The sequence below is a fragment of the Phacochoerus africanus genome, chromosome 1 (assembly GCF_016906955.1).
Source record: "Phacochoerus africanus isolate WHEZ1 chromosome 1, ROS_Pafr_v1, whole genome shotgun sequence".
NCBI lineage: Eukaryota > Metazoa > Chordata > Mammalia > Artiodactyla > Suidae > Phacochoerus > Phacochoerus africanus.
In genome coordinates this window covers 149,469,287-149,496,134 of record NC_062544.1, presented here as the reverse complement: position 1 = coordinate 149,496,134, position 26,848 = coordinate 149,469,287, and the positions used below count along the sequence as shown (strand labels likewise).

Genomic DNA, 26,848 nt, shown 5'->3' with positions numbered 1-26,848 from the left:
TGTGCCTAGGGGGTCTTTAGGCAGTCTGTTTACTGGGTGGGGCTGTGTCCCACCTGGATTATTGTTTGGCCTAGGGGTTCTCAGTGCTCATGGTTGGGGCCAGATTTTCCCAAAATGGCCACCTCTAGAGGAACACACGCTGATGAATATTCCCAAGACCTTTGTCTCTAGTGTCCTTCCCCCACGATGAGCCACAGTCACCCCCTGTTTTCCCAGGAGATCCTCCAAGAACTGCAGTCAGGTCCGACCCAAATTCCTTTGGAGTCTCTACTTTGCCCTGGAACCCAGTGCACATGAAATCTTTTGTGTGCCTTTCAAGAACAGGGTCTCTGTTTACCCCAGTCCTATGGAGCTTTTGTACACAAGCCCAACTGGCCTTCAAAAAGCCCAACTGGCCTTCATAGCTAGATGCTCCAGGGGCTCTTTCTCTCAATGCCAGATCCTCAGGAGTGGGGACCTGACATGGGGCTCAAAACTCACTCCTGTATGTGAGTCTCTGTGATACAGTTATTTTCCAATCTGTGGGCTCTCCATCCAGTGGGTATGGGGTTGCTTATATCACATACTCGCTCCTCCTACCTTCTTGATGTGGCCTCCTCTTTGTCTTCTGGAGTAAGATATCTTTTGTACGTTACCAGTCCATTTGGTTGAAGGTTGTCTAGCATTTGGTTGTAAGTTTGTTGTTTTTATGAGAGAAGGTGAGCTCCAGACCTTCTGTCTGGATGGTCTGTTTCTTTGCCACTTGTTCTGTACTCTTTTGTTAAGAAAGTCAGTGTATTGGCATTCTCTTGTGGCACCTTGGCTTAAGGATTCAGTGTTGTCACTGCAGCAACTGGGGTCACTTCTGTGGCACAAGTTCAGTCCCTGGCCTGGGAACTTCACATGCTGTGAGCATGACTGAAATAAATAAATGGGAAAGAAAAGAAAGTCAGTGTATTATTTTGAAAGTTTATTTGGGTGCCCTTAAATTCTGATGCTATACAGAGGAACTGAAATTGATATAACCTCCCCCACATGGATGCTCTGTGGAAAGTGTTTTCTAAGAATTTAGAGAAATAAAGACTTATTAGAAATATATAGTCTTAAGGGAGCATACTGTTCATTTATTAATAAATGTCTCATATATTGAGCAGCTTTGCAAATGTACATTTAAATAACCATCTAAACATAGTGTCTGACTGGAATATCTTAAACATTGCTTTCTGGTTTAAGCTTACCACAGGCTTTCCAACAACATTAGACTTGTTTTAAATGATTGTAAATTGTTCAGGACACAACTGTACATTCTTCTAGGCAAAAGAACAGGCTCTGTTTTCTACTCCTTGGAACTGTTGTCTGGTACAAGAATGCAAAACAGCTGAAGAAAATAATTACCCCATTTTGTTAATGTAAATGTAATTGTTTATGAGTTGAAGTATTTCTTTGATAAGCTTTCTTCCATTTTCCATATTCCCAATTGTTTTTACATGATTTGTGATCAGCTACACCAAACCTAGAATCAGATTAAGCAGATAAATCCTTGTGAGACTAATATATACTTCCTAGGAATGTTAGGCCAGAGGGCCTTAGGATATAAGGTGACGTTGCTTAAATTTCTCTGTATAAAGATGGAATTCAGGCTATTTTCTGTTGTCAGAAGTTTAGCTCTGTGAGAATGGGAATAAAGATTTTATGATCCAGTTATAGCTGAGGAGAATTTAGCTATAAATTTACTGCCTTTGGTGTACAGGTCTACATACTAGTTTGTGACATGTATACCTTTTTTTTTTTTTGCTTATGCTTCTATGTCACTATCTTTTGTTGCATTGGAGTACAGAGATTGGTAGATTGGTACAGAAATTCAGACAAGCTTGACTTTTTCATGATCATGAGAATTTATGGCTCTAGTATTTTCCTAAATAAACTCAGTTGAATAAAATAAGTCAGCTTCCTCCTTTAGGTGAGTCACATTTTGTCACAGCTAGACTAACTTGATTGAATAGTTTTTTTGAACCCTTTTAGTGGGACTTCCCTTAAAATTAGTTTTAAAAAATTAGCTACCATTGAAACTGGCCAAAAATCTTTGCAAAAGCTGTTAATGTTTGTATAAGGAAAAAAATAATCCTATGTGTCTCTCATTTACCATTCACACAGAATACTTCACTTCAGTCACCAAATGTATGGATTTTTTTACCCCCACACCGTGCAATTCTCTGTGACACTTGTTGCGTGTCCCATAATTTAATGCAGTTCTGACACTATCTGAGACTAGCGTCAGATCCCATGGGTTAAGGGCTCAGTCCCACAAGACTGCCTTCCATCCCCCTTTAGCTGCCCATTTCAAGTCCAGATTGTCACCTTTGTTTCTGACCAACTGGCTATAGAACCTTTCCATAACCTACTCCTTGAGCTTGATTAATTTACGAGAGTGGCTCAAAGAACTTGGGAAAATATTTTACTTACTAACTACAGCTTTATTACAAAAGGATATAACTCAAGCACAGCCAGGTGGAAGAGATTCATAGGGTAAGGTGTGTGGGAAGAGAGGTAGAGCTTCCATGCCCTCTCCTAGGACCTCCATGTGTTCACCAGCCCAGAAGCTCATCAAACCCAATGGTTCAGGGATTTTTATGGAAGCGTCATTACCTAGGCATGTTTAATTAAATCATTGGCCTCTGGTGACTGAGTGCAATCTCTGGTCCCTCTTTCTTTACCCGAGGTGGTGGGGGGGGGAGGTTTAGATTGGGTTGGGGAAAGTTCCAACTCTCTAATCACAGGTTGGTTCCCCTGGCAACCAGTGGCATCCATGGGTTACCTAGGGGCTTTATAAAAGTCAACTCATTAACGTAAATTTAGGTGTAGTTGAAAGGAGCTTGTTATGAATAAGACGAGGCCCATTTCACCTTTATACTCTGCAGCTATTTCAGGAACTGAAGACAAAACACCAAATACTATAACAAGATGTTCCCATTGCTTTTACCCCTTAGGAATTCCAAGAGTCTTGGGAGCCATGATCTAGGAACCATGGACATAAGGCCAAAATAGACATGTATTTTATTTTTTTTATTTTTTATTTATTTTTTGTTGTTGTTGTTGTTGTTGTTGCTATTTCTTGGGCCGCTCCCGTGGCATATGGAGGTTCCCAGGCTAGGGGTCTAATCGGAGCTGCAGCCACCGGCCTACGCCAGAGCCACAGCAACTCGGGATCCGAGCCACGTCTGCGACCTACACCACAGCTCACGGCAACGCCATATGGTTAACCCACCGAGCAAGGGCAGGGACCGAACCCGCAACCTCATGGTTCCTAGTCGGATTCGTTAACCACTGCGCCACGACGGGAACTCCCCAAAATAGACATGTATTTTAAATCACAATATCCTGTGTTCACTGTGAAAGATAACAAAAGCCATTCTTTTGGTATAATTTGAATGTTTTAAGTATATTTTTATTTTTATCTCCCTTAAGATTTGTATACTTTTGATTTTTTTCTTTCCTATTAGTTTGCTTCTCTTATCATTTATGGTCTGTGGCTTCACAACTCTGTATTATCCTAGTACCACTTTTGAAATCACAGCTGGAAGCACTGGAAGGTATTCTGACAAAGGAAGACTGAGTTGTGACTTTAGGACAACAACAAGCTTCAGGAACAAATGATGTTAAAAAATTTACATTATTTCAGTATATATCTGTTTCTTCAGTCCTCCAGAGAATTATTGAAAGCAAGAATTTAAAAGTCATTGCTGCCTTTCAATACAGTTAGAGAAGTATAAAACATTCTATTTGCTTGTGAATCTGTTCTACATTCTTTGTGATGAAGTTTCCATAGACTCATTTACTGCCACCTTTTAGGTTCTCAGAGTTCTCACAAACGTGTATTTTCTTCAGCACATCTAACCCAAGGAAAATTTATTTTAATATTAATGTTTATCATATATAAAGTATTTTTTTAAAGCCATACTGTACAAGGTTATAATAATTGGAACACTCTATTGCTTTCCTCGGGCAACCATATTTAATTTTCACTTTTTTTTTTTTTTTTTTTTGTGATCATACCCACAGCGTGCAAAAGTTCCTGGGCCAGGGATCAAAGCTGAGCCACAACAGTGCCAGTGCTGAATCCTTAACTGCTAGGCCACCAGGGAACTCCTAAACTTTCAGCTTTTTATTTTAGAACTTATTAGCTAAATATTTTCTAAATAACATGCTTAACAGTATTTTCTGTTTTAGGTAATATTTGTTGATTTCCTACAATGAAGATGATGATTTTGCTCATATTATTTCTCCTGACCATATCTTAGTAAAATTTTAAATTTCAATATATTGTTTACATTATGCCAGTGAAATTTTTTACACCTTGAACCTTACAGTATGTGATTATATTTCCTCTTTATACAATTTTTTGTTATCTATGGAGTTAATTGGTTCAGTTTTTATTGTTCTTTATAGCTGTAATTGGTTCATCTCCAAATCAGTAAGAACTTTAAATCTTCTCTCAATTCTTTCAGAAACATCATGTGTTCTTCTCAGTTTTGTCTTTTTCTTGGTGTTATATCTTCTGGAGCTCTCATTTCTCCTATAGTCTGAATTGATTGCTCATCAAGACTGCACACCTTTTGTTAGAACCCTTTCATCTTTTAATAGAAAAATCCCTATTTCCTTGGTTTCATGTTGTCATCTCTATTGACTTATTCCTTTCTTTTTATGAAGTACATTCTTTTTTTTTGCCTTTTCTAGGGCTGGTCCTGTGGCATGTGAAGGTTCCCAGGCTAGAGGTCAAATTGGAGCTGTAGCCGCCAGCCTACGCCAGAGCCACAGCAACACAGGATCTGAGCTGCATCTGCGACCTACACCACAGCTCACAGCAATGCTGGATCCTTAACCCACTGAGCAAGGCCAGGGATCGAACCTACAACCTCATGTTTCCTAGTCAGATTCGTTAACCACTGTGCCACTATGGGAACTCCTTTATGAAGTACATTCTTCACAGAACTTTATAAAAAGGATGAATGAGAGATAGGTTTTCAGAAATAATGCACATTTCAAATTTTTTTACTTTATTCTAATATTTAATTTACTCTAAAACTTCATTGATTTGATGTGGAATTTTAAGTTCAAAATAATTTTCTCATAGAATTTTGTAAAGCATTGTGTCTTTATCTTCATGTATCACCAGCACATGGTATCATACTGATTCTCAATCCTCTGGGTAGCAATTTTAAAAAGTCTTTTATCTCTGGTGTCCTGAAGTTTTACAGTGATGTGCCTTGTTGTGAGTGTTGGCATTTGTTGGGCTGGATACTTGTGAGTCCTTTCAGTATGGACAACTCAAGACTGGCTCTAGAAACATTAGTTTTAGAACATTTTTTTTTTAACTGCTGTACCTGCGGGATATAGAAGTTCTCAGACTAAGGGTTGAATTGGAGCTGCTGCTGAGGGCTACACTACAGCCATGGCAGCACTGGATCGGAGCTGCATCTGCGACCTGTGCCACACCTTACGGCAATAGCAGATCTTTAAGCCACTGAGTGAGGCCAGGGATCAAACCCGCATCCTCACAGAGACAATGTTAGGTCCTTAACCTGCTGAGCCACAGTGGGAACTTGTAGAAAACTATGTTATAATATTAATTGCTATTCCACCCAAACCATCAAATTTGTTTTCACCACACCTCCCACTAAACTGCTAAGCACTTACCTGGTTGGAGAAAAGCTGATTTTGCTTTACATTTTTATTATGTAATATTTTATTCATAAAAATTAATTTATGTGTTATGATACAGTAATAAACAAATGACCTGTGAGTATACCACATAACTAAAGAATGGGAACATTACCATGCTCTTGGAACCATATATGAGTCTCCACTTCAATTTTTTTATTTCATTCACTTACAAAATAATAATTACATATGTATGTGACATTGTTTAGCTTTACTTGTTTGGAGGCTTTTAAAAGTACTTACATATTCTGTGACTTGTTTTTTATGCGAAATTATTTTTCTGATGTTGATCCATGTTATTATATATAGCTGTAGTTCATTTGTACTGTTCATTTAATTTCTTCCCCACTTCTGTTCTCTTTTTGTTAGAGATTGGAGCTCCTGATGTAGCCTTTTGTTTTGTTTCTTTATTTTCTGTCTATCTTTTATTCTTACATATGAAATTTTCTTAAAACTTATTTTCTAATCCTTCCATTAAATATTTTATTTCTATTATATTTTTAATTTTCTAAGTGCTTTTCCCACTTCTCTGAATATGTTTTTAAAATAACATCAGGCTTTTACTTTATAGGTTTCGTTTTCTTTTGTTTCTGAAGATATTTTCTTTTGCTTTCTGTATATACATGTACATATATATATATATATGTGTATATATATATTTTTTTTTTGGCTGTACCCCTGGCATATAGGTATATAGAAGTTCCCAGGCCAGGAATCGAATCTGAGCTGTAGCTGTGCCTACACCACAGCTGCTACATTGCCAGATCCTTAACCCACTCTGCCAGGCAGGGGATCAAATCTGCGCCGCTGCAGACTACCGATCTATACAAGATTTCTGTACTGGACTAGTATTACTTAATTTTGTTTATTCTGTATACAGCTTTCATGTATACTTCCTTAGGTTAGTTGATAGTTGAACTTTAAAATGATAATATGACTATCAGGTATAAAACCTTTTAGAAATAAAATATACAACAACAGTGGCAAAAGGGATTGAGGGGAGGATTGGTTTGTTTGGAATATGGTTAAGAATGTATATTGTAATTCACAGCATTACCACTAAAAGAATAACACAAAAATGCATAAAAAACTAATAGGAGAGATGAAATGGGATATTAAATTATTTGATTAATAGAAAGGGAGTATAAAGGAATAATGAACGTTTGGGGAAAATTTAAAACAAAGAGCAAGATGGAAATAAAGAGATAGGAAAAGAGAATACTATGCAAATACTAACTAAAAGAAATCTGTTAAAGCTATGTTATTATCAGGTAGGTTAGACTTTAAGGCAAGAACTATTGGTAAAGATAAAGAATGCCATTTCATAATGCTAAAATGGTCCTCTCCACAGGAAGACAATCTGAAACAGCCTTGGTTTGCTAACCATTCATGTGTGGTCTCTGGGTCTTTTGAGTACTTTTCTTTTGTCATTTTTCACTGCTGGAGCGTTTCTGTGGTTTGTGAGGGAAGAATTATTCTTTGTCTCTCCAGATGTGGCAGTGTTCATGTTCAGCAAGCTTTGGGCATTGTAAACAGTTGCGTGGGGGTAACACTTGAGAGAACAATACCTCAGAATTGTAATTACTTCATTTACTGTGGTAGTTATTTTAATGTAATTATTGCCCTTTGGAAAAAAAAATGCCACGTATGAGAAATAGATTTTAGATGAGGACTAAAGAATTCTTTTTTAACGTTGTGAGACTATGAGTAATAAGGTATTATGAAGAACAGATCACAAAGGAGTAACTGTTTATTCATTTATAAAGATTCTTGGCGGTAAACCATTTTTTGGTAGTAGGTCTTTAAAACTCTGAAGTGATGTGTCATTGTCAAAACTCCATTTTCATCTGGAGAGAATGTCCTGCCATTTAGGGAATATTCCATTTTTCTGGAAAAAGATCTATTGGTTGATCTCCATTCCTAAATGCAAGAAAAGGAGAGAGGTTTAAGGAACCAAAGTGTTGAATCAAGAACCATACTTAGAAATAGAAATACAATTAGTGTTACTTTTAAAAAATTGTGGTAAGAAACACATAACAAAATTTATTTAACTGTATGTAAGGTTTACAGTTTAGTAGTGTTAAGAATATTCACACTGTTGTAAAATACATCTCCAAACTGTTTACCTTGAGAATCCGAAACTCTGTACTCATTTAAAAACTTTCTTTCTCCTCTCCCCTCAACCATTGGTATCTACCATTCTACTTTTCTGTTTCTATGAGTTTGACCACTCTAGGTATCTAATATAAATGGAGTCACACAGTGTTTGTCTTTTTCTGTCTTATTTCACTTAGCATAGTGTCTTCAAGTTTTATCCATCTTGTAGCATGTTACAGGATTTCCTTCCTTCTTAAGACTGAATAGTATTTCCTTGTGTTTATAGACCACATTTTAAAAAATTTTTATTTTATTTTATATATATTTTTTATTATTCAAATGAATTGATCACATCTGTAGTTGTATAATGATCATAACAATCCAATTTCACAGGATTTCCATCCCATAACCCAAGCACACCCCCCAAACTCTCTTCTCCGGAGACCATAAGTTTTTCAATGTCTGTGAGTCAGCATCTGTTCTGCAAAGAAGTTCAGTCTGTCCTTTTTTCAGATGCCACATGTCAGTGAAAGCATTTGATGCTGGTGTCTCATTGTATGGCTGACCTCATTTAGCATGATAATTTCTAGGTCCATCCATGTTGCTGCAAATGCTGGTATTTCGTTCCTTTTAATGGCTGAGTAATATTCCATTGTGTATATGTACCTCATCTTCTTTATCCACTCCTCTGTCAGTGGACATTTAGGTTGTTTCCACGTCTTGGCTATTGTATATATTGCTGCAGGGAACATTGGACTTACATGTGTCTTTGCGAGTCATGGTTTTCTCTGGATAGATGCCCAGGAGTGGGATTGCTGGATCAAATGGTAGTTCCATTTTTAGTTTTCTGAGGCATCTCCATACTGCTTTCCACAGTGGTTTTACCAATTTACAATCCCACCAACAGTGTAATAGGCTTCTTTTTTCTCCACACCCTCTCCAGCACTTATTGTTTGTAGACTTTTTGATGATGGCCATTCTGGCTGGTATAAGGTGGTACCTCATAGTGGTTTTGATTTGCATTTCTCTAATAATGAGTGATGTTGAACATCTGTTCATGTGTTTTTCGGCCATCCGTATGTCTTCTTTGGAGAACTGTGTGTTTAGATCTTCTGCCCATTTTTTGATGGGGTCGTTTGTTTTTTTGGTATGGAGCTGTTCATAAATTTTGGAGATTATTCCCTTGTCAGTGGATTCACGTGCAAAGGTTTTGTCCCATTCTGTGAGTTGTCTTTTCATTTTGTTTAGGGTTTCCTTTGCTGCGCAGAAACTTTTAAGCTTAATTAGGTCCCATTTGTTTATTTTTGTTTTTATTGTCAGTTGGATCTGAGAAGATGTTGCTGTGGTTTATGTCAGAGAGTGTTTGGCCTGTGTTTTCCTCTAAGAGTTTGATAGTGTCTGGTCTTCTATCTAGGTCTTTAATCCATTTGGAGTTTATTTTTGTGTATGGTGTGAGGGAGTGTTCTGATTTCATTCTTTTCCATGTGGCTGTCCAGTTTTCCCAGCACCGCTATTGAACCAGCCGTCTTTTCTCCATTGTCTGTTCTTGCCTCCTTTGTCGTAGATGAGTTGGCTGTAGGTGTGTGGGTTTAATTCTGGGCTTTCTATCCTGTTCCACTGATCTCTATTTCTGTCTTTGTGCCAGTACCATATGGTTTTGATGATTGTTGCTTTGTAGTATAGTCTGAAGTCCGGGAGCCTGATTCCTCCAGCTCCATTTTTCTTTTTCAGGATGTCTTTGGCTATTGTGGGTCTTTTGTGCTTCCGAACAAACTTTAAAATATTTTGTTCGAGTTCTGTGAAGAATGTCCTTGGTAATTTGATAGGGATTGCATTGAATCTGTAGATTGCCTTAGGTAGTATAGTCATTTTGATAATACTGAGTCTTCCAATCCAACAGCATGGTATGTCTTTGCATCTGTTTGTGTCATCTTTGATTTCTTTCATCAGTGTCTTAACAGTTTTCAGAGTACAGGTCTTTTGTCTCTTTGGGTAGGTTTACTCCTAGGTATTTTATTCTTTAGGATGCGATGGTAAATGGGATTGTTTCTCTAATTTCCTTTTCTGATCTTTTGTCATTAGTATATAGAAATGCGGTTGATTTCTGTGTATTGATTTTGTATGCTGTGACTTTGCAAATTCATGGATGAGCTCTAACATCCATGACTTCTGGTAGAGTCTTTAGGATTCTCTAGGTATAGTATCATGTCATCTGCAAATAGTGATTGATAGTTTTACTTCTTCCTTTCCAATTTGGATTCCTTTTATTTCTTTTTCTTCTGTGATGGGTGTGGCTAGGACTTCCAAAACTATGTTGAATAGTGGTGGTGAGAGCAGACATCCTTGTCTTGTTCCTGATCTCAGTGGGAATTTTTCTGGCTTTTCACCATTGAGAGTGATGTTCGTTGGTGGGTTTGTCATACATGGCCTTTATCATGTTGATGTGTGCTCCCTCCATGCCCTCTTTCTGAAGGGTTTTTATCAGAAATGGGTGTTGGATTTTGTCAAAGGCTTTTTCTGCGTCTATTGAGAGGATCGTACGGTTTTTGTTCTTCAGTTTGTTAATGTGGTGTATCACACTGATGGATTTGCAGATATTGAGGAACCCTTGCATCCGTGGGATATATCCACTTGAATATGATGTACAATTCTTTTAATGTATTGTTGGATTTGGTTTGCTTAGTATGTTGTTGAGGATTTTTGCATCTATGTTCATCAGTGAAATTGGCCTGTAATTTTCTCTCTTTTTTGTGTGTGGTATCTTTGTCTGGTTTTGGTATCAGGGTGATGGTGGCCTCATAGAGTGAGTTTGGGAGTGTCCTTTCCTCTGCATTTTTTTGGAATGGTTTCAGAAGGATAGGTGTTAGCTCTTCTCTTAATGTTTGATAGAATTCACCTGTGAAGCCATCTGGTCCTGGACTTTTGTGTGTTGGAAGTTTTTTAATCACAGTTTGAATTTAAGTACTTGTGATTGGTCCGTTCCTCTCTTCTATTTCATCTTGGTTTAGTCTTGGAAGATTGTACTTTTCTAAGAATTTGTCCATTTCTTCTAGGTTTTCCATTTTATTGGCATATAGTTGCATATAGTAGTCTCTTATGATCCTTTGTATTTCTGTGATGTCTGTTGTTACTTCTCCTTTTTCATTTCTCATTTTATTGATTTGAATCCTCTCTCTTTATTGCTTGATAAGCCTGGCTAAGGGTTTATCAATTTTGTTGATCTTTTCAAAGAACCAGCTTTTCATTTCATTGATCTTTTCCATGGTTTTCTTCATTTCTGTTTCATTGATTTCTGCTCTGATCTTTTTTTTTTTTTTGTCTTTTTGTTGTTGTTGTTGTTGCTATTTCTTGGGCCGCTCCCGCGGCATATGGAGGTTCCCAGGCTAGGGGTCTAATCGGAGCTGCAGCCACCAGCCTACGCCAGAGCCACAGCAACGCGGGATCCGAGCCGCGTCTGCAACCTACACCACAGCTCACAGCAACGCCGGATCGTTACCCACTGAGCAAGGGCAGGGACCGAACCAGCAACCTCATGGTTCCTAGTCGGATTCGTTAACCACTGTGCCACGACGGGAACTCCTCTGCTCTGATCTTTATGATTTCTTTCCTTCTGCTAACTTTAGGTCTTGTCTGTTCTCTTTCGAGCTGCATTAGATGTAAAGTTAGGTTATTTGGGCTTTTTCTTGTTTCCTGAGGTGGGCTTGTATTGCTATCAACTTTCCAGATAGAACGGCTTTTGCTGCATCCCATAGGTTTTTTAGTGTCATATCTTTGTTGTCATTTGCTTCTAGGTATTTTTAAATTTCCTCTTTGATTTTTTCAGTGATCCATTGGTTGTCTAGTAGCATGTTGTTTAGTCTCCACCTGTTTGTGTTTTTTTACAGATTTTTTTCTTGTTGATTTCTAGTGGTATAGTGTTGTGTAGACCACATTTTGTTTATCCATTTATCTGTTGGATATTTGGTTTGCTTCCATGTCTTGGCTATTGTGAATAGAGCTGCTGTGGTCATGGTAATGAGCATACCTTTTCGAGGCCCTGCTTTCAATTCTTTTGCATGTACACCTAGAAGTGCTATTGCTGGATCATACACTGATTCTATTTTTATTTTTTTGAGAAACTGCCATACCACTTTCCCATAGCAATTTCACTCTTTTACATCAGTTTGCAAGGGTTCCAATTTCTGCACATCCTTGTGAATGCTTATTTTCTGTGTGGGTTTTTTTGTTTGTTTGTTTTTGGTAGTAGCCATCCTAATAGGAATGAGGCAATATCTAATTGTGGTTTTGATTTTCATTTTCCTAATGACTAGTGGTGTTGAGCATTTTTTCATATGCTTGTTGGCCATCTTTTGTCATCTTTGTAGAAATGTCAGTTTGTGTTCTTTGCCCATTTTTAATCAGTTTGATTGTTTTTGTTGTTGAGTTTTATGAATTCTTTCCATATATATGACTTGTAAATATTTTCTCCCATCCAGTAGTAGGTTGTCTTTTCATTTTGTTGGTGGTTTCCTTTGCTGTGTAGAAGCTTTTCAGTTTGGCATATTCCCACTTGTTTATTATTACTTCCTTTGCCTTTGCTTTTAGTGTCAAATCCAAAAAATTATTACCAAGACTGGTGTCAAGGAGCTTATTGTTTATGTTTTTTTCTAGGAGTTTTAAGTCTTACGTTCAAGTCCTTAATCCATTTTGGGTTAACTTTTGTGTTAGTCATCTCATTTTATTCTTTTGCATGTGACTGTTTAGTTTTCCCAACATTTATTGAAGAGACTGTTATGACAGTTATTTAAAATCCATTAGACATCTAATCTGCGTTTCTTTAGAGTCTGTTTCTGGAGTTCAATTTTGTTCCTTTAGTTGAACCATACCCTTCTGTTTCTTTATATCTTTGTAGTTTTTTTGCTGGAGCATTTGAAAAAAACCAACCCTTATTCTGGCCTTGGCAATTCTGGATTCCTTTTAGGACCTCTCAGATCTTTTCTTATCTTAGCTCCCTCTGGGATTTTCCTGTAGAACTGCTGCTCTAAGTTGCTTCTTGCCTCTTGTTTAGTGTCTTCCAACTCTGGTTCCTATTCTCTTAGTGCTCTGAGTTACTCAAGGCAGAAACCAGTCCCTCAGGCAGTCCCCAGACAGGCCACAATAGGATGTCTGTTTTGTTTGTATTCCAGAGAGAAGAACCCTGGCATGAGGAGGTCCTTCCTTGTTGCTCCACACTGTGCTGCGCACTGGGCCACTGAACAGGACAAGATTCCAGTGAAAGGAGTAGGAACATTCATGATGTTTGGCATATCCATTCATACTGTTTCCCTTGAACAGCATAGCATGGAGCAACCAGGAAGGAATTCCTCAGGCATTGTTACTGCTGTGACTCTTGCTGCTGTGGCTCAGGCTCAATCCCTGGCCTGGGATTTCTACTTCTTGTGGGCGTGGCAAAAAGGTCTAGATCTGAGAGCCAGCAATTATTATTTAAAAAAAAAGGAGCTCCCATTGTGGTTCAGCAGTAACAAACCCATTTTGTAACCATGAGGACACAGGTTTGATCTCTGGCCTTGCTCAGTGGGTTAAAGATCTGGTGTTGCTGTGAACTGTGGTTGCACATGTGGCTCAGATCTGGCATTGATGTGGCTGTCGTGTAGGCCTGTGGCTATAGCTCCCATTCAGCCCCTAGTCTGGGAACTTCTATATGCTGCAGGTGAGGCCCTAAAAAGACAAAAAAAAAAAAAGTATGGTATGCTATTAGTTGGGTTAAAAAAATAAACCAAGCTAGCCTGCAGATAATAATGCATACTTAAACAGTGTATAAATTCATAGTAAAGGAAGGATAAACTGATTACAGTGGCTACAAGAACTAAGCATTCATAAATTACTTGTAGAATTAAAAATAAAGAAAAAAAGCTCAGATGAAAATTGATCAACACTAATAGGGGTTACTTGTGCATAGTGATATTAACAAATTTTCTTTGTATTTTCTGAATTTTTACAGGAAACATTTTATTGGAAAATGCTAAATTATAAACAATCATTTGTAAGTGGAGATAAGTAATTGACAAATGGTTAATAAAATCAATTCTTACAAAATGGAATAGAAGAATTAGTAGAATGAGATGGAAAAACCAGGGAGTTTTTGGGTAAGGGTGATAGTTTGGGGGAGAGAAGAAAATCTGGAATGTCTTAGAAACTTTGAAAATTTACAGTGTAATTAAGCACTGCCTTGTATTTTTAAGCCATTAATTCAATAAGTATTTAATAAATATTTGGCCTAATAGGTGTCAGTGTCCCTGCCCCTGAGGAGTTTATGTTCTGATGAGGGAATGCAGACAAATAAATTATAGTACACAGTATTAAGGAAGAATCAATTGGTAAAGCAGAGAAAGGGGTGGTTGTGGGTTGATAGAAGAGGCTTTCTAAAGAACAGAAGTCTAAGCTGAGATTTGGAGTTAAGTTGAAAATAATATGAGATACCTGGAGAGGGAAAGCAGGGATCAGCACAGGAAACCCATTGTAAACAACTTTAAGAGCATAATTGTATGTTAATATTTTTATATGAAATATTTCATATGCATAATCTTGCTGGATGTTTGCAACATAGCAAACAATAATTATGTTGGTTGTTTGATACTTAGTAGTAGGCACATTATAAGCTCTCTTCCTCCCTTCCTCTCTTCTCCCTTTACTTTTCTCCCTCTCCCTTGCATGTATTCACTGCAGGTTATGCATGGCATGAATTTTGGGGGGAAGAAATAAGCATAAAACCTAAAAACATTGCCGATGTAAAAGGAGGCACCCTTAATTTAGCATATTTTAAAAAGCCATGTCCAGTTCACCAAAATAAAAATATTACTTTGACATGGTTGACAGCTCTTTAGATTCAGCCATCCCAATGAGTTAGTTACGGAATGTGATTCAGTGTTCAAATTTTTTGATCATCAGGATCTTTTAACATCCTACTAAATAAATTGTAATACTTCCAGGGTTGTATATATTGACGGTGGCTTGGACTTTTGTAAATAATTTCGCAAGTTACTTAATCTTTCTTAGTTAGATAAAATGTAATTAGAATCTGTGTTGTTTTCTTTTGTGGGCTTCCCCAAAGAAATTTTATTTCTGTAAGACAGAAATTTCCTATCATTCAAGGGGCTTGAATTGCCACAGGGAATCCTGAAACTGATGACATTCTTCACTAAACTTTTCGAAATAGACTTTTCTCTCCCCTTGCTTTAAAGGCAGACAGTAACTAAAACAATCGTAACTTCTCTAAAGAGAGAACCTATCATGTTATTATTCATTAGTGATGGGCTGCCATTTGGGCAGTTTATAGAAAAATAGTTAACAAACATGTGCAATTTAAAAAGAAGGAATAAGTGAACTTTGTTACAATTTACATTCCCATCCCACAGAGAAAAAGTATTATGAAAAATAATCAGACTTACAACATATTGCTTTATTAGTGTGGAAAAACTAAATTTGACTTATCATTTGATTTGTCCCTCTGTAACTTGTGTTTTTTCTGCTTCATGAAATGCCCTTTCCCTTTTTAGTCCATTTGCAAAATTTCTATCCAGTCTTAAAGACTCCAACTTTAAGACTTCTTGTCCCACAGAAAGTTCATCTCTCCCTCCTTTGTGCCACCACTTTCCCTGTATTATATAGCACTTGCCACATTTGTGACAGTTGTTTAAATATTCTGTTTCCTTACTAGATTGTTACCTTCTTAAATAATAGGAATGTTTCATTTTTTACTGAGTGGTATCTAAATGCTTGTTTGGCATGAATGAAAGGAGGCTTTCTGCAGTGACATGGTGTTACATAATGAAAGCCTGACTTACAGTTTTATTGGTTGACTGGTAGCTGGCACTGAGTAATTACTTCTACTGGGTCATCACAAGAAGCCAGTTAAAACTCACAGTAGTATAATAGTGTTTGAACAATGAGATTTATTTACTAGAACTCTGTTACAAGACTGGACACTAGAGATAAGGGAAGGAACTATAATGCATATAACTTCAGGTGTGCCAGACTTTACGGAAACTCATAACAAAGTATAAAGAAGAGGGTACAGGTAGGGAGGGATTGACTGGGGGTTAGGGACTGGCGTATGCACACTGAGGTATATGGAATGATGGCCAACGGGGACCTGATGTATAGCACAGAGAACTATCCAGTATTCTGTAATAATCTACTGGGGGAAAGAATCTTTGAAAGAGAATAGATGTGTGTATATACATAACTGAATCCATTTGTTGTATAGCAGAAATTATCACAATATTGTAAATCGACTATACTTCAATAAAACTTTAAAAAATAAAAAACGATGTATAAAGGCTCAAGTTTTTTAAATAATTATGCAGTTTGCAAAAAAAGTTTACTACATAAGTATCTTTATGTAGTGTTCGTTGTAGTGCATTTTAAATTACTAAAAACAAGAGGAAACATAATGTAATGGGAAAAGCAGTGTTGTGAAACCTGGGTATTTGGGATTCTAGCCTCAGTACCAATGCTATGATTTGAGGCAAGTTTGAACATTTCTCTGAACTTTAGTTTCCTTTTCTGTGCAAGTGTACTTTGTAGTACATGACGTTCAATAGTACAGACGTTAATGTCAGTTTATTTTTTAAATATGTTTACAGAGAACTTTAGACTTAATCTGGTATAAAGGGGGGGACAAGTGTTTTGAATATAGAAACCAGCTAAATTGGGATGATTATTTAAACTTAAATTTTTATCCAGGATTTTTGTGATTTTTTTTTTTTTTGTGGTAACAGTATAGTCCTAGTTTTGTCAAACAAGTAAGGAAAACATACACTTCAATAAGTATTAATATTATCCCCAGTGTGGGGTTATATATGATAGATAAAACAAGGAGAATAAAATATTTTCCTTTTTTCTTTTTTGTCTTTTTGCCTTTTCTAGGGCCGCTCCCGTGGCATATGGAGGTTCCCAGGCTAGGGGTCTAATTGGAGCTGTAGCTGCTGGCCTTTGCCACAGCCACCAAAACGCGGGATCCGAGCAGCGTCTGCAACCTACACCACAGCTTAATGGCAACACCAGATCCTTAACCCACTGAGCAAGGGCAAGGATCGAACCCCCAAGCTCATGGTTCCCAGTTGGATTCGTTAACCACTGAGCCACGACAGGAACTCGAATATTTTTTTTTTTTATAATGATAAGAAAAATTAAAAGACCATTTCATAAAAAGCATTTGTGGCTTTGGAAGTAGGTTACCTTATAAGTAAGGAAAATATTTTGGGAGCCTGGATCAGCATGTCAAAGACAGGCTTTTTTTTCCCTTTCCCATTTCTCCATTTATAGTTATTATAAAATATTGGCTATATTCCCTGTACAGTATATCCTTGTGGCTTAATTATTTAAAATTGAAGTATAGTTGATTTACAGTATTGTGTTAGTTTCACTCAAACAGCACAGTAATTTACTTACACATATGTGTGTGTGTGTGTATTTTCAGAATATTTTTCCTTATACTTTGTTACAAAATATTGAGTATAGTTCCTTATGCTAAACAGTAGGTCCTTGTTGAATATCTCTTTTACATGTAGTAGTGTGTATATGTTAATCCCAAACTCCTGATTTAGACCTCCCCTACCCCTCTTTCCCTTTTGGTAACCATAAATTTGTTTTCTATGTCTGTCTCTTTTTGTTTTGGAAATAAGTTCATTTGTGTGTGTGTGTGTATATATATATATATATATTTTTTTTAAGATTGCACGTGTAAGTGATATCATATATTTGTTATTTTTGATATTTGATGTTTGCAACTGATATTTAATGGGCCTGTAGACTTTTGACTTTTTCTAATTCCTTTTTGGCTTTTTTTTTTTTTTTTTGCTGGGTGTGGGATTAGAATTTTATAGCAGCGATCTGGGATTCTAGTTGCTTATATCAGAAACATTGCGTGTTTATGTTTAAAGACACTGTTTTCCTGTAAGGAATTTCATTGTTTTCACATTAGTATCTTATTGATTCTTCAACATTCCCAGGATACTTTTTTTCTGTGGAGGAGGAAAATGGAGTTATTGATACTCTTACCATTAAAACCAAAACAAAACACACAGAACTCAAGTTCTCTGTTAACCTACTTTTCCACTTGGAATTAAATTTCAGTTAGTTTAAATATTAGGTTACATTGCTTACTCTGAACCTAGATATGAAGGAGTCTTCATTTTGGAGCTATTGATCTGATAATTTTTTTAGTTTTGGATTGTCACAAAAAGTTTAATTAAATATGTTCAATCCTTTTCCATTAAAGGCTTTTGGAATAAAAGTGTTAGATATGCATTTCCGTTAGAGTGATTTTTTTGGCATCCTGTTATTTGTTTGAATTTGATAACTCTTTTGTACTCTTCCTAAGGTACTGTGAAATGTGTGTGTGTCATCTTTCAGGTGAATTTTTTAAAATTGTGCAATGTATTTGGTGATAATTGGAAACGGTAGTGTATGATATGGGCATAGTTGAGAATAACTGTTACACAAAGATATGTCTTTTCAAATCATTTTTCACTTTTCTCAGCTGAAGAGAAAAAAGTTAGTAACACTATGGTTTGCTTATAATAATATTTGAGGTTTTGGAAAGAAGATCCCTGCTTATCTGAGTTGGATATTAATCCATATTCACAGGATTATTTAAGAAATCAGTGGGATGGTAGATGTAAAATTCTTAAATGGGATGTAAGGTGGGATGTACTATGTACGTGGGGTTTACTATGGGTTGACTGCACGTAGTAGGTTCATTTCAACCAAGGCTGTATGTAGCCTAACACATTGTCATGCTTACAGGGAATTGAGAGTCACAGGAGCAGGGAAAAATTAATGTATATCAAAGAGTTCTGCCTTGGTCGGTTGTTAAATTCATTCAGAAGTAATGAAAAATGCGGAGATAATCTTCTGGAGTGGAAAGTTTCATTAAAATGAAGCTTTATCCTCCCATTGGCTGTCTGGAAGCAGAACCAGATTGATAGGAAGAGACTGGCAAATTATAGCAAAACTTTTGTCTTTGGAACTGCTCTCTCGGTTGCTAAGTTTCATACCTCTTTACCTGCTTTAATTCAGTCTAGTCTGTTCCTTCTGTTTTGTGTGTATATTTTTAAAAATACCATTGTTCTAATGAGAGAGAACAAGCATCTCAGGAGACGGCTTTAAATTCCAAGCGAAGTTGAAGTCTCAGAGTATGCGTCTCTGCACCTGATATTCCCGCCCGAGGCTGGCAGCCCCTCCCTGTGAGTAAGAGGAAAGGCTTGGCCAATTACTGAGACAAAGCCGGCCGGTTGCCTGAGGCGGAGTTTCCTTCTCCGGGTGTGGAGCGGGGCTTCTTTCACAGCATTCGTCCAGTGCATTACCTGGGTGGAGGTTGATTAGGGGGTGCTGTTTTTGCTGCCGACCCCCTCCCCAGGAGAGTCGGGCGGGAGGAGTTGTTGCCATTGCCATTTTCTCTTGGAGGCAGATGCCTTCTGACCCCAGCGCGCTGGTCCTCCTCCCACCCAGACCAGAACATCAGGTCCATCCCCCGGAGTCTCAGGTGGCACCGCGGCGGCATCCTCGGGGAGGATTTGGTGGAAAGGGAAGGGGTGGTCCTTCTGCCCGGACCCCTCTCGGCTGACTCACAGGAAGTGGTAGCTGGGCGCTGGGCGCAGCAGCTCCAGGATTCCGCCTTCTCCGCCGGTCCGCCGCCCTCGCCCTCCACCCGGGCTTTGCTGTGTCTCCAGTAGAACAATGAAGGGCTTCCAAGTTTGCCAAGACGCCCAGGCACAGTCTTTGCACTTCTGTGACAGTCTTCCAAATGTTTTGCCACCGACTTTTTCCAGAAGCTGTTTTTAAAAAAGCCCTTCCCTTCGTGGATTGCTTTGTCTGAAGATAACTCAGGGTGACCATGGTTCAGCGCTTTAGCCTCAGGAGGCAGCTATCCAAGGTGGGTAGCTTGGGTAGCTTTGTGTGTGTGTTTAGGGGAAACTCTAACTAGCTTTGGCGTGGTCTTCTTTTTCTCTACAACTGTTCTGTCAAGCCTGCCTCCTCCAGTGCTAAGGAGGGGCAGAGGGAGGAAGCGCTGTCTTTTGTTCTTTCCTCAGACAGACACAAAGGTCTGAAGCTGACTGCACTGGAAACCCCAGGTTTTGTTCCCCGAAACTAGAGTTATCATCTGTGAGTCTGGAGAAAGTTGTAGTCTGCTTCTCAGATACAATTTCCAGAGGGTGTGCGTGAAAGAGAGAATAGTGGGTAAAAAGTGCATATTTAATTAACAATTCATGTAGCAGCTTTTGACCAAAATGAGAAAGCATTATTGGTCTGTGGAATCAGTGCTTTCATACAAGATTTAGTATTAAACTAGGGAAAACTACCATAAAATAGTTCAATAAGCAAGACCTGCATGAAGGTGTTACTATGTGTGGTTGTGATCAAGGAGTGTGTGAAAGGCAGTAACCAGAGGCTCAGGAATCAATTTTTACAGAATTGTGCTTAAAAAAAACAGGTTTCATGTGTGCAGTTTGGGGGGGGGGGTGGTCTTTTAATCTAAAAAAAAAAAAATCAAAACTTAAGAAGAAAATGAAGCTTCTTAGAAGAGGGGGCTGCTGATTTTATGAATCAGCCTTGGCAGTGGCCAGCCCTCTGTTGACCCAGTCATTGACCTCTCTTGTTAAGCGAATACAGAAACTAGTTTGGAAAGAAATGTGGTGAGTGTTGAGCTTTATTTCTAAAGCCATTCTGTTTTTTAAAAGCTCTGTTTTAAAAATGTGCAGTTGGTGGCTAAATTGTGTTACAGTTCATTCTCTGCAGACGGAAGCTTAAACAAATAGTAAATCAGTAGGCATTCTACACTTCCTTAGTTACTAGTCAGAATTGTTAAATCCTGAAATGGGTTATTATCTTAAGGGGAAACCTTTAGTTCCTTATGGGACCTCAGTGTAGAATGTGTGCATTCAAGCAAAAATGAGCAAAGCTTTTGCCTCCATCCCCATGTCAAATTTCATTTTTTTTCTTGGATCTTCAAACCTAACGGATTTTTTTAGGAGCTCTGGAGTGAATTTCCCTTGCTTCTCTTCTCCTCATTCCAGGTGTGTGTGTATTGTGGGGGGGAGTGAAGGACCTCAAATGCCTCCACATTTCTCCTAAATAATAGAATCGTTTTTGGTTCTCCTTCACGTGAACCTCTAGATCATATATTTTCAGATATGTAGTACAACTAAAAAGCAGGAGATGGGTAGATTGTCAGGGCAGTAACATTTCTAAGTGTCTGAAACAGGTAAGAACTAAGTTTCTAATTAGAAAATAACTGCAGCCTAGCTATTTCGCTGCCAGTATTTCTCTCCCAATTATTTTGTGAACTCTTAGTTCTCTTTTCACTCTCTGCTGTATGCATGATTGTGATTTATATAAAAAACACTTAGGGAAATTGGGAGCACATCTTCTTTAAAACATGAAGAAATAGAAGGTACATTATATAAAAACAAAAAGGCAACTTCTTTAAATTTCTTTTTCTAACATCCCTTTCCACTTTAACATGGCTTCTGAGACCTAAACTGGATGGTTAGGACCAAATCTATTTTCTATCAAGTATCCTTAACATAGTAATGAATTGAAAAAATAACATTTGTCATTGTTTCAGTCTGTATGACACTGAAATATGGAGGAGAAAATGAATAGTTAAGTCAAAAAGTTTTTTTAAACTCCGTGATAGCACTGTGCCTCTATTCTGTCTTTTTGGCTAAATCCATATGCTACCTGAGAACAGAGGCCCTGTCGAACCCCAGTGTATGGTATTTCTATTGTATATGTCAAAGTGCGGTTGGTTTTTTCAGGTCAAAACAGTTGAACGGTGGCAATTTCATATAAGTTCAACTTTAGAAAGAAGTCTTTTTGCCAATAAGAAATAATCTTCCACAAGTATACACTTGTTTTAAGATGATCTCATATTTTAAAAAGCAGTTTCTCATTTTGACAAGAAGAAAATACTTATGTGATCATCTTTAAATTCTGTTGGAAATTTTCTGAAAAAAAAATTTATAAATGTTTGCAGCAATTTAAAACAATTATCTGGAGATCCCGTCGTGGCTCAGGGGAAATGAATCTGGCTAGCATCCATGAGGATGCAGGTTCGATCCCTGGACTTGCTTAGTGGGTTAAGGATCCGGCATCATCATGAGCAGTGGTGTTGGTTACAGATGTGGCTTGGATCCCTTGTTTCTGTGGCTGTGGCATTAGTGGACAGCTACAGCTCCAATTTGACCCCTAGCCTGGAACCTCCATATGCCTCGGGTGCAGCCTTAAAAAGACAACAAACAAACAAATCCCCACCCCCCCAAAAAAACCCACTAATTATCTAATTTAGATGCTTTTCATCTGTAAGTTTCAGAGTCATGTTTACTTACACCAGATATGTCCCCTTGATTATTCAGATGGTTCCTCTGGGCTAATGGATATTGACACCTGAACTAAGTAAAAATGAGGACGTAAACTAAGAAATAGATCAAGTTGGAGTTCCCGTCGTGGTGCAGTGGTTAACGAATCCGACTAGGAACCATGAGGTTGCAGGTTCGGTCCCTGCCCTTGCTCAGTGGGTTAACGATCCGGCGTTGCCGTGAGCTGTGGTGTAGGTTGCAGACGCGGCTCGGATCCCGCGTTGCTGTGGCTCTGGCGTAGGCTGGTGGCTGCAGCTCCGATTCGACCCCTATCCTGGGAACCTCCATATGCCGCGGGAGCGGCCCAAGAAATAGCAACAACAACAACAAAGACAAAAGAAAAAAAAAAAAAAGAAATAGATCAAGTTAAAAAAATCTTCATTAAAAATTTTTTTTTTCTTTTCTATGGCTGCATCTGTAGCATATGGAGGTTCCCAGGTTAGGGGTCTAATCAGAGCTGTAGGTGCCTGCCTGTGCCACAGGTACAGCCACAGCAACGCAGGATCCAAGCCAAGTCTGCAACCTACACCACAGCCCATGGCAACACTGGATCCTTAACCCACTGAGCGAGGCCAGGGATTGAACCTGCAACCTCATGGTTCCTAGTCAGATTGGTTAACCACTGAGCCATGATGAGAACGCCCCCAAAATCTTCATTTTTGAAGAGAGATGCTCACTTATTCTCTTCGACTAGATCCCAGTTAAAAATACCTTCTCCTTGCCACTTTAGTTCCTTTTCGTTGCCATTTTAGATTTTCTTCCCTTATAGTTTTTCTCACATGTGACTTCAAAAATATTTACTAAGCAAAGCCTTTTCTCCCTTCCCTAAGTCCTCTACATGAGCCAGCCAAAATAATGTGAAACCTGCCAATGTGGACATTTCATTTAATTCTCCTGATAATTCTTCAGATTAGGTGGTATCAGCTTCATTTTGTCATTAAAGAAACAAATTCAGAGACATTCATTTTCCCAAGATCAGCAGGAAGTGGTGTCAGGTCCAAACTTAGGTCTAACTCCAGATCCATTCTGTTTCCCCATACCAACTCTTGCCCTAAATTTCTGGTGTGTGAATCTAGTGTCATGATCTCTGATATTTCTTCATGCTTGTAGAAAACAACATAGTAAACAATTGAGGCAAATAATTTCTTTGGCGTTGCAGTTCCCCATTGAGCTGAGATTAATGTCTGATAGGATTGGAATCTATCAGTCAAACTTGATGTTTTCCACAAAGTTGTTTTCTTTGGCCAGAGAAACACCAATTTGAATAAGATAATTGATTTAATAAAACCATATTAAATGTAATTGAAGCTTAATTTTATGCACTTATATGAAATTTGATAAACTATACTGCCTTTTAGAAAATGCCTTTATTAAAGAGAAGAATTTACTCTTGAGTTTCTATAATAATGTTTAAGGGATGAAATACAATGAATTAAATGTTCGGAAAGTCTTGTCTTAACTCACTCTGGCTCTGTTGTCCCTCCCCTCTTTACCCAACCCCATCAAATCTTTTAAATGGGTAATAGAAAATGTTTTTTCCTTTTCCAGGGACTTGTTTTTTAGAAAGTATGATAAATGCTGAGGAGGCTTTGAGAAAATAGTTTTAAGATTAAAATTATTACACTTTTTTATTTTTTAATGGTAATCATTTCTGTAGTTCACAAATAAAAAAAATATGTAACTGTGAACTCTTGCTTCCCTGTCTTTTCACCTGTTTCATATCCTTGACTCCATAGGTAATCCGTTTTTTATTTATCCTTCCCTTGTTTATTTATGCATATGTAAGAACATGTATTTTTTGACCTTTCTAAAATGAAAGATGAATGCTATACAATTTGTTCTAAGATAATAGTTTGGACTTTAATTTTCCAGAAATGGATCCTGAATAGTTATCTTTGTTTAGGGTTCACATTTATTTTCACATTTTCATGGGAGGCTTACTTTCTTTAGGATAGGTATAGCTCACAGAAGCTACTTTCTATATCAAAGATAATTAAAATAATGGCAAGTCATGAGTTACTGCCCTGGCGCAGTGGGCTGAGAATCCGACTGCAGTGGCTGTGGTTTCTGTGGAAGTACAGGTTTGACCCCTGCCTAGGCGTGGTGCTTTAAAGGATCCTGTATTGCCACAGCTGTACCTCAGATTGTAGCTGCAGCTCAGACTCAGTCCCTGGCCCAGGAATGTCCATATACTGAGGGTGTGACCTAAAATAATAGTAGTAATAACGGCAAATCAGTGGTGACTTGATTCTTTTTCATTCATAGCGCATTTCTTTCCTACTTAGTTGGAGAGCTTTCTTTGGCTATTTTAAAGTTTTTCATATGGTGAAAAACATAGAATGTAAAAATCATCCCAGTCTATTCTGGATTGGTTTGTGAAGAGATTAAGGGCTGAGAAATAGAAGTTGTGGGACGTTTACCCCTATTCTCCTATTGATTTTTTGAAATAATTTAATTCAAACTTGTAGAGCACTTGAAAATATTTTTGTCAAAAAGTATTATTCTTGCCCTTTCTACATTTGATAGTGTCCTGTTATTTGGTACCAGTTTGGTACCACCTTAAGAAATTCAAAATTTAGAGAAGTGTTGATGTTGATCATAATCTGAATTCCTGATTTTCAGAATTTTCAATTAGATTTTCAAAAGTGGTTTCCTTTTAATTTTTACCTGATTTCTTTGGGGTTTATGACCTGTGTTAATATACATGATTGACTTAATCTATGTATATTTTCTTATTAAAAGGAATAGGGATCTCTCATTTCCATGTTAAGTAAATAACTTAGAGCCTTTTAAAAGTATTTTGATGGTAAAATGGTAAATTTTATGTATTTTTACCACAATTAAAAAGAAAGTATTTCAAACTTTTTAATGCTAAGTACTGTATGGGTACAGTGAAGTAGTATTTTATGTAATTAAACAGCTCAAATTCAGGAGTTCCTGTCGCTGCACGGCAGAAACGAATCCGACTAGGAACCATGAGGTTTCTGGTTCGATCCCTGGCCTTGCTCAGTGGGTTAAGGATCCAGCATTGTGATAAGCTGTGGTGTAGGTCACAGACTTGGCTTGGATCCTGCATTGCTGTGGCTGTAGCTTAGGCCGGCAGCTACAGCTCTGATTAGATGCCTAGTCTGGAACCTCCATATGCTGCTAGTGTGCCCCTAAAAATGGAAATGTATATAACATTTCTTTTTCATGCTTTTAAAATTTAATTTTCTCTCAGTTACTTCAGACATCAACTAGTTTCATACTTGGAAATATAATGTTTTGTATTTATATTTTGCTAGCAGTTAAATGTTACATCTTCCTGTTAATCATTAGCCCACTTTTAGGAAGCTTAAATTGGTCATAGTAGCATCAGCATTATAGGATCATTCTGATATACTGCATAACTGAAATAGGAAGGCTGGTGGATGCTGCTCTTCTATTATATGAAATGAGACCCTAGTAAAATCAGTTCCAAATATTGTGGATGTGGTGGGATAGATAAGGAGTAGAGAATGGCTTTCCTGTTCAAACATATTGGCAATAATAGGCCAGAATAGAGAAACTAATTTAGAAGTATGTGCATTATAATTGTGAAATGTTTTCATGGCATTGATGCAGTCTAAATTTTAAAAATATCATAAAGTTATTGACTGTACATCTGAGAGAGTGGAATATGCTTCCAAGAGAAGATAGTTAAATCTTCTTGGAAATGTGTTACTTTTTTGTTTTTTTAAGTATACTACTATCATTTGGTGTTGATTTGAGCATCATTTTCCTGAGAAAGATGGCTTTGTTAAATGATTCAGTTAGATTCTTTAAAGTTGGAATATGTTTATTAATTTTGAAGGTCAGTGAGCTGATGTGCCTGAAAGTACTTTGAAAACTATGAAGCACTGTATTAATTTAAGGAAAGATTATGGTGTTTTCATTACTTTGTCATTCTGTAAGTATTTTTGAAAAGAAATGACTGTTCTTTAAAACTATACTTTGAAATATGCGTACATAATACACAGGCTGTTTTTCAGATACTTAGGCTGTCTTTGGATGGGTAAGTGATTGCCTCTGAGAAGAGGACCTGGGCAACTTGACTTGGGGGTGGGAGGGAGACTTGCTTTTTAAACATTATTTACCCTGGGAATTCCCATTTGGCTCAGCAGGTTACAAATACAGCTAGTATTCATGCAGATGTGGGTTAAATCCCTGGCCTCATTCAGTGGCTTAAGGATCTAGCGTTGCCCTGAGTTGAGGCATAGGTCCACATGTCGCTCAGATACCAAGTTGCTGTGGCTGGTGGCGTAGGCTGGTGGCTACAGCTCTGATTTGACCCCTAGCTTGGGAGCTTTGGTATGTCACAGATACGGCCCTAAAACTGTATATATATATTTCTTTTTTTTTTACCATATACACATACTTTTTAAAATAATATCCTAAGTCAAATGTGTTAAAATTTCAAAAGGTAGAATTAAATTTCAGCCTCATTATTTTTCAGTGAAAACCACTGCTGGTAGTTTACTTAAAGGTTAATGGTTGAAACATGAGGCCCTAAAAGGAAAAGAAAGAAAGAAAGAAAGATGATGTTCTTCTGGGCTTTCCCAACTATACACATTACTTACAGATTGAAGATAACTTTTGTGTGTAACACATAAATTTGTAGTATAGAATTTCTC

The 26,848-nt window shown here is 37.6% G+C and overlaps 1 protein-coding gene across 6 annotated transcripts in view; it reads left to right on the top strand.

Moving 5' to 3' along the window:
- TMCC1 (transmembrane and coiled-coil domain family 1) overlaps nucleotides 1-26,848 on the top strand; it is a 261,795-nt gene that overhangs the window by 99,651 nt on the left and 135,296 nt on the right. Inside the window, exon 1 of one of the 6 annotated variants that reach the window (XM_047781571.1) lies at nucleotides 18,444-19,711. The exons of the other annotated variants lie outside the window; for them this stretch is intronic. Coding sequence (XP_047637527.1) covers nucleotides 19,673-19,711 — 39 coding nt within the window. The 5' untranslated portion in view covers nucleotides 18,444-19,672. Of the gene's footprint in view, nucleotides 1-18,443; nucleotides 19,712-26,848 lie in introns of those variants that run through there. 6 annotated transcript variants of the gene reach the window in all.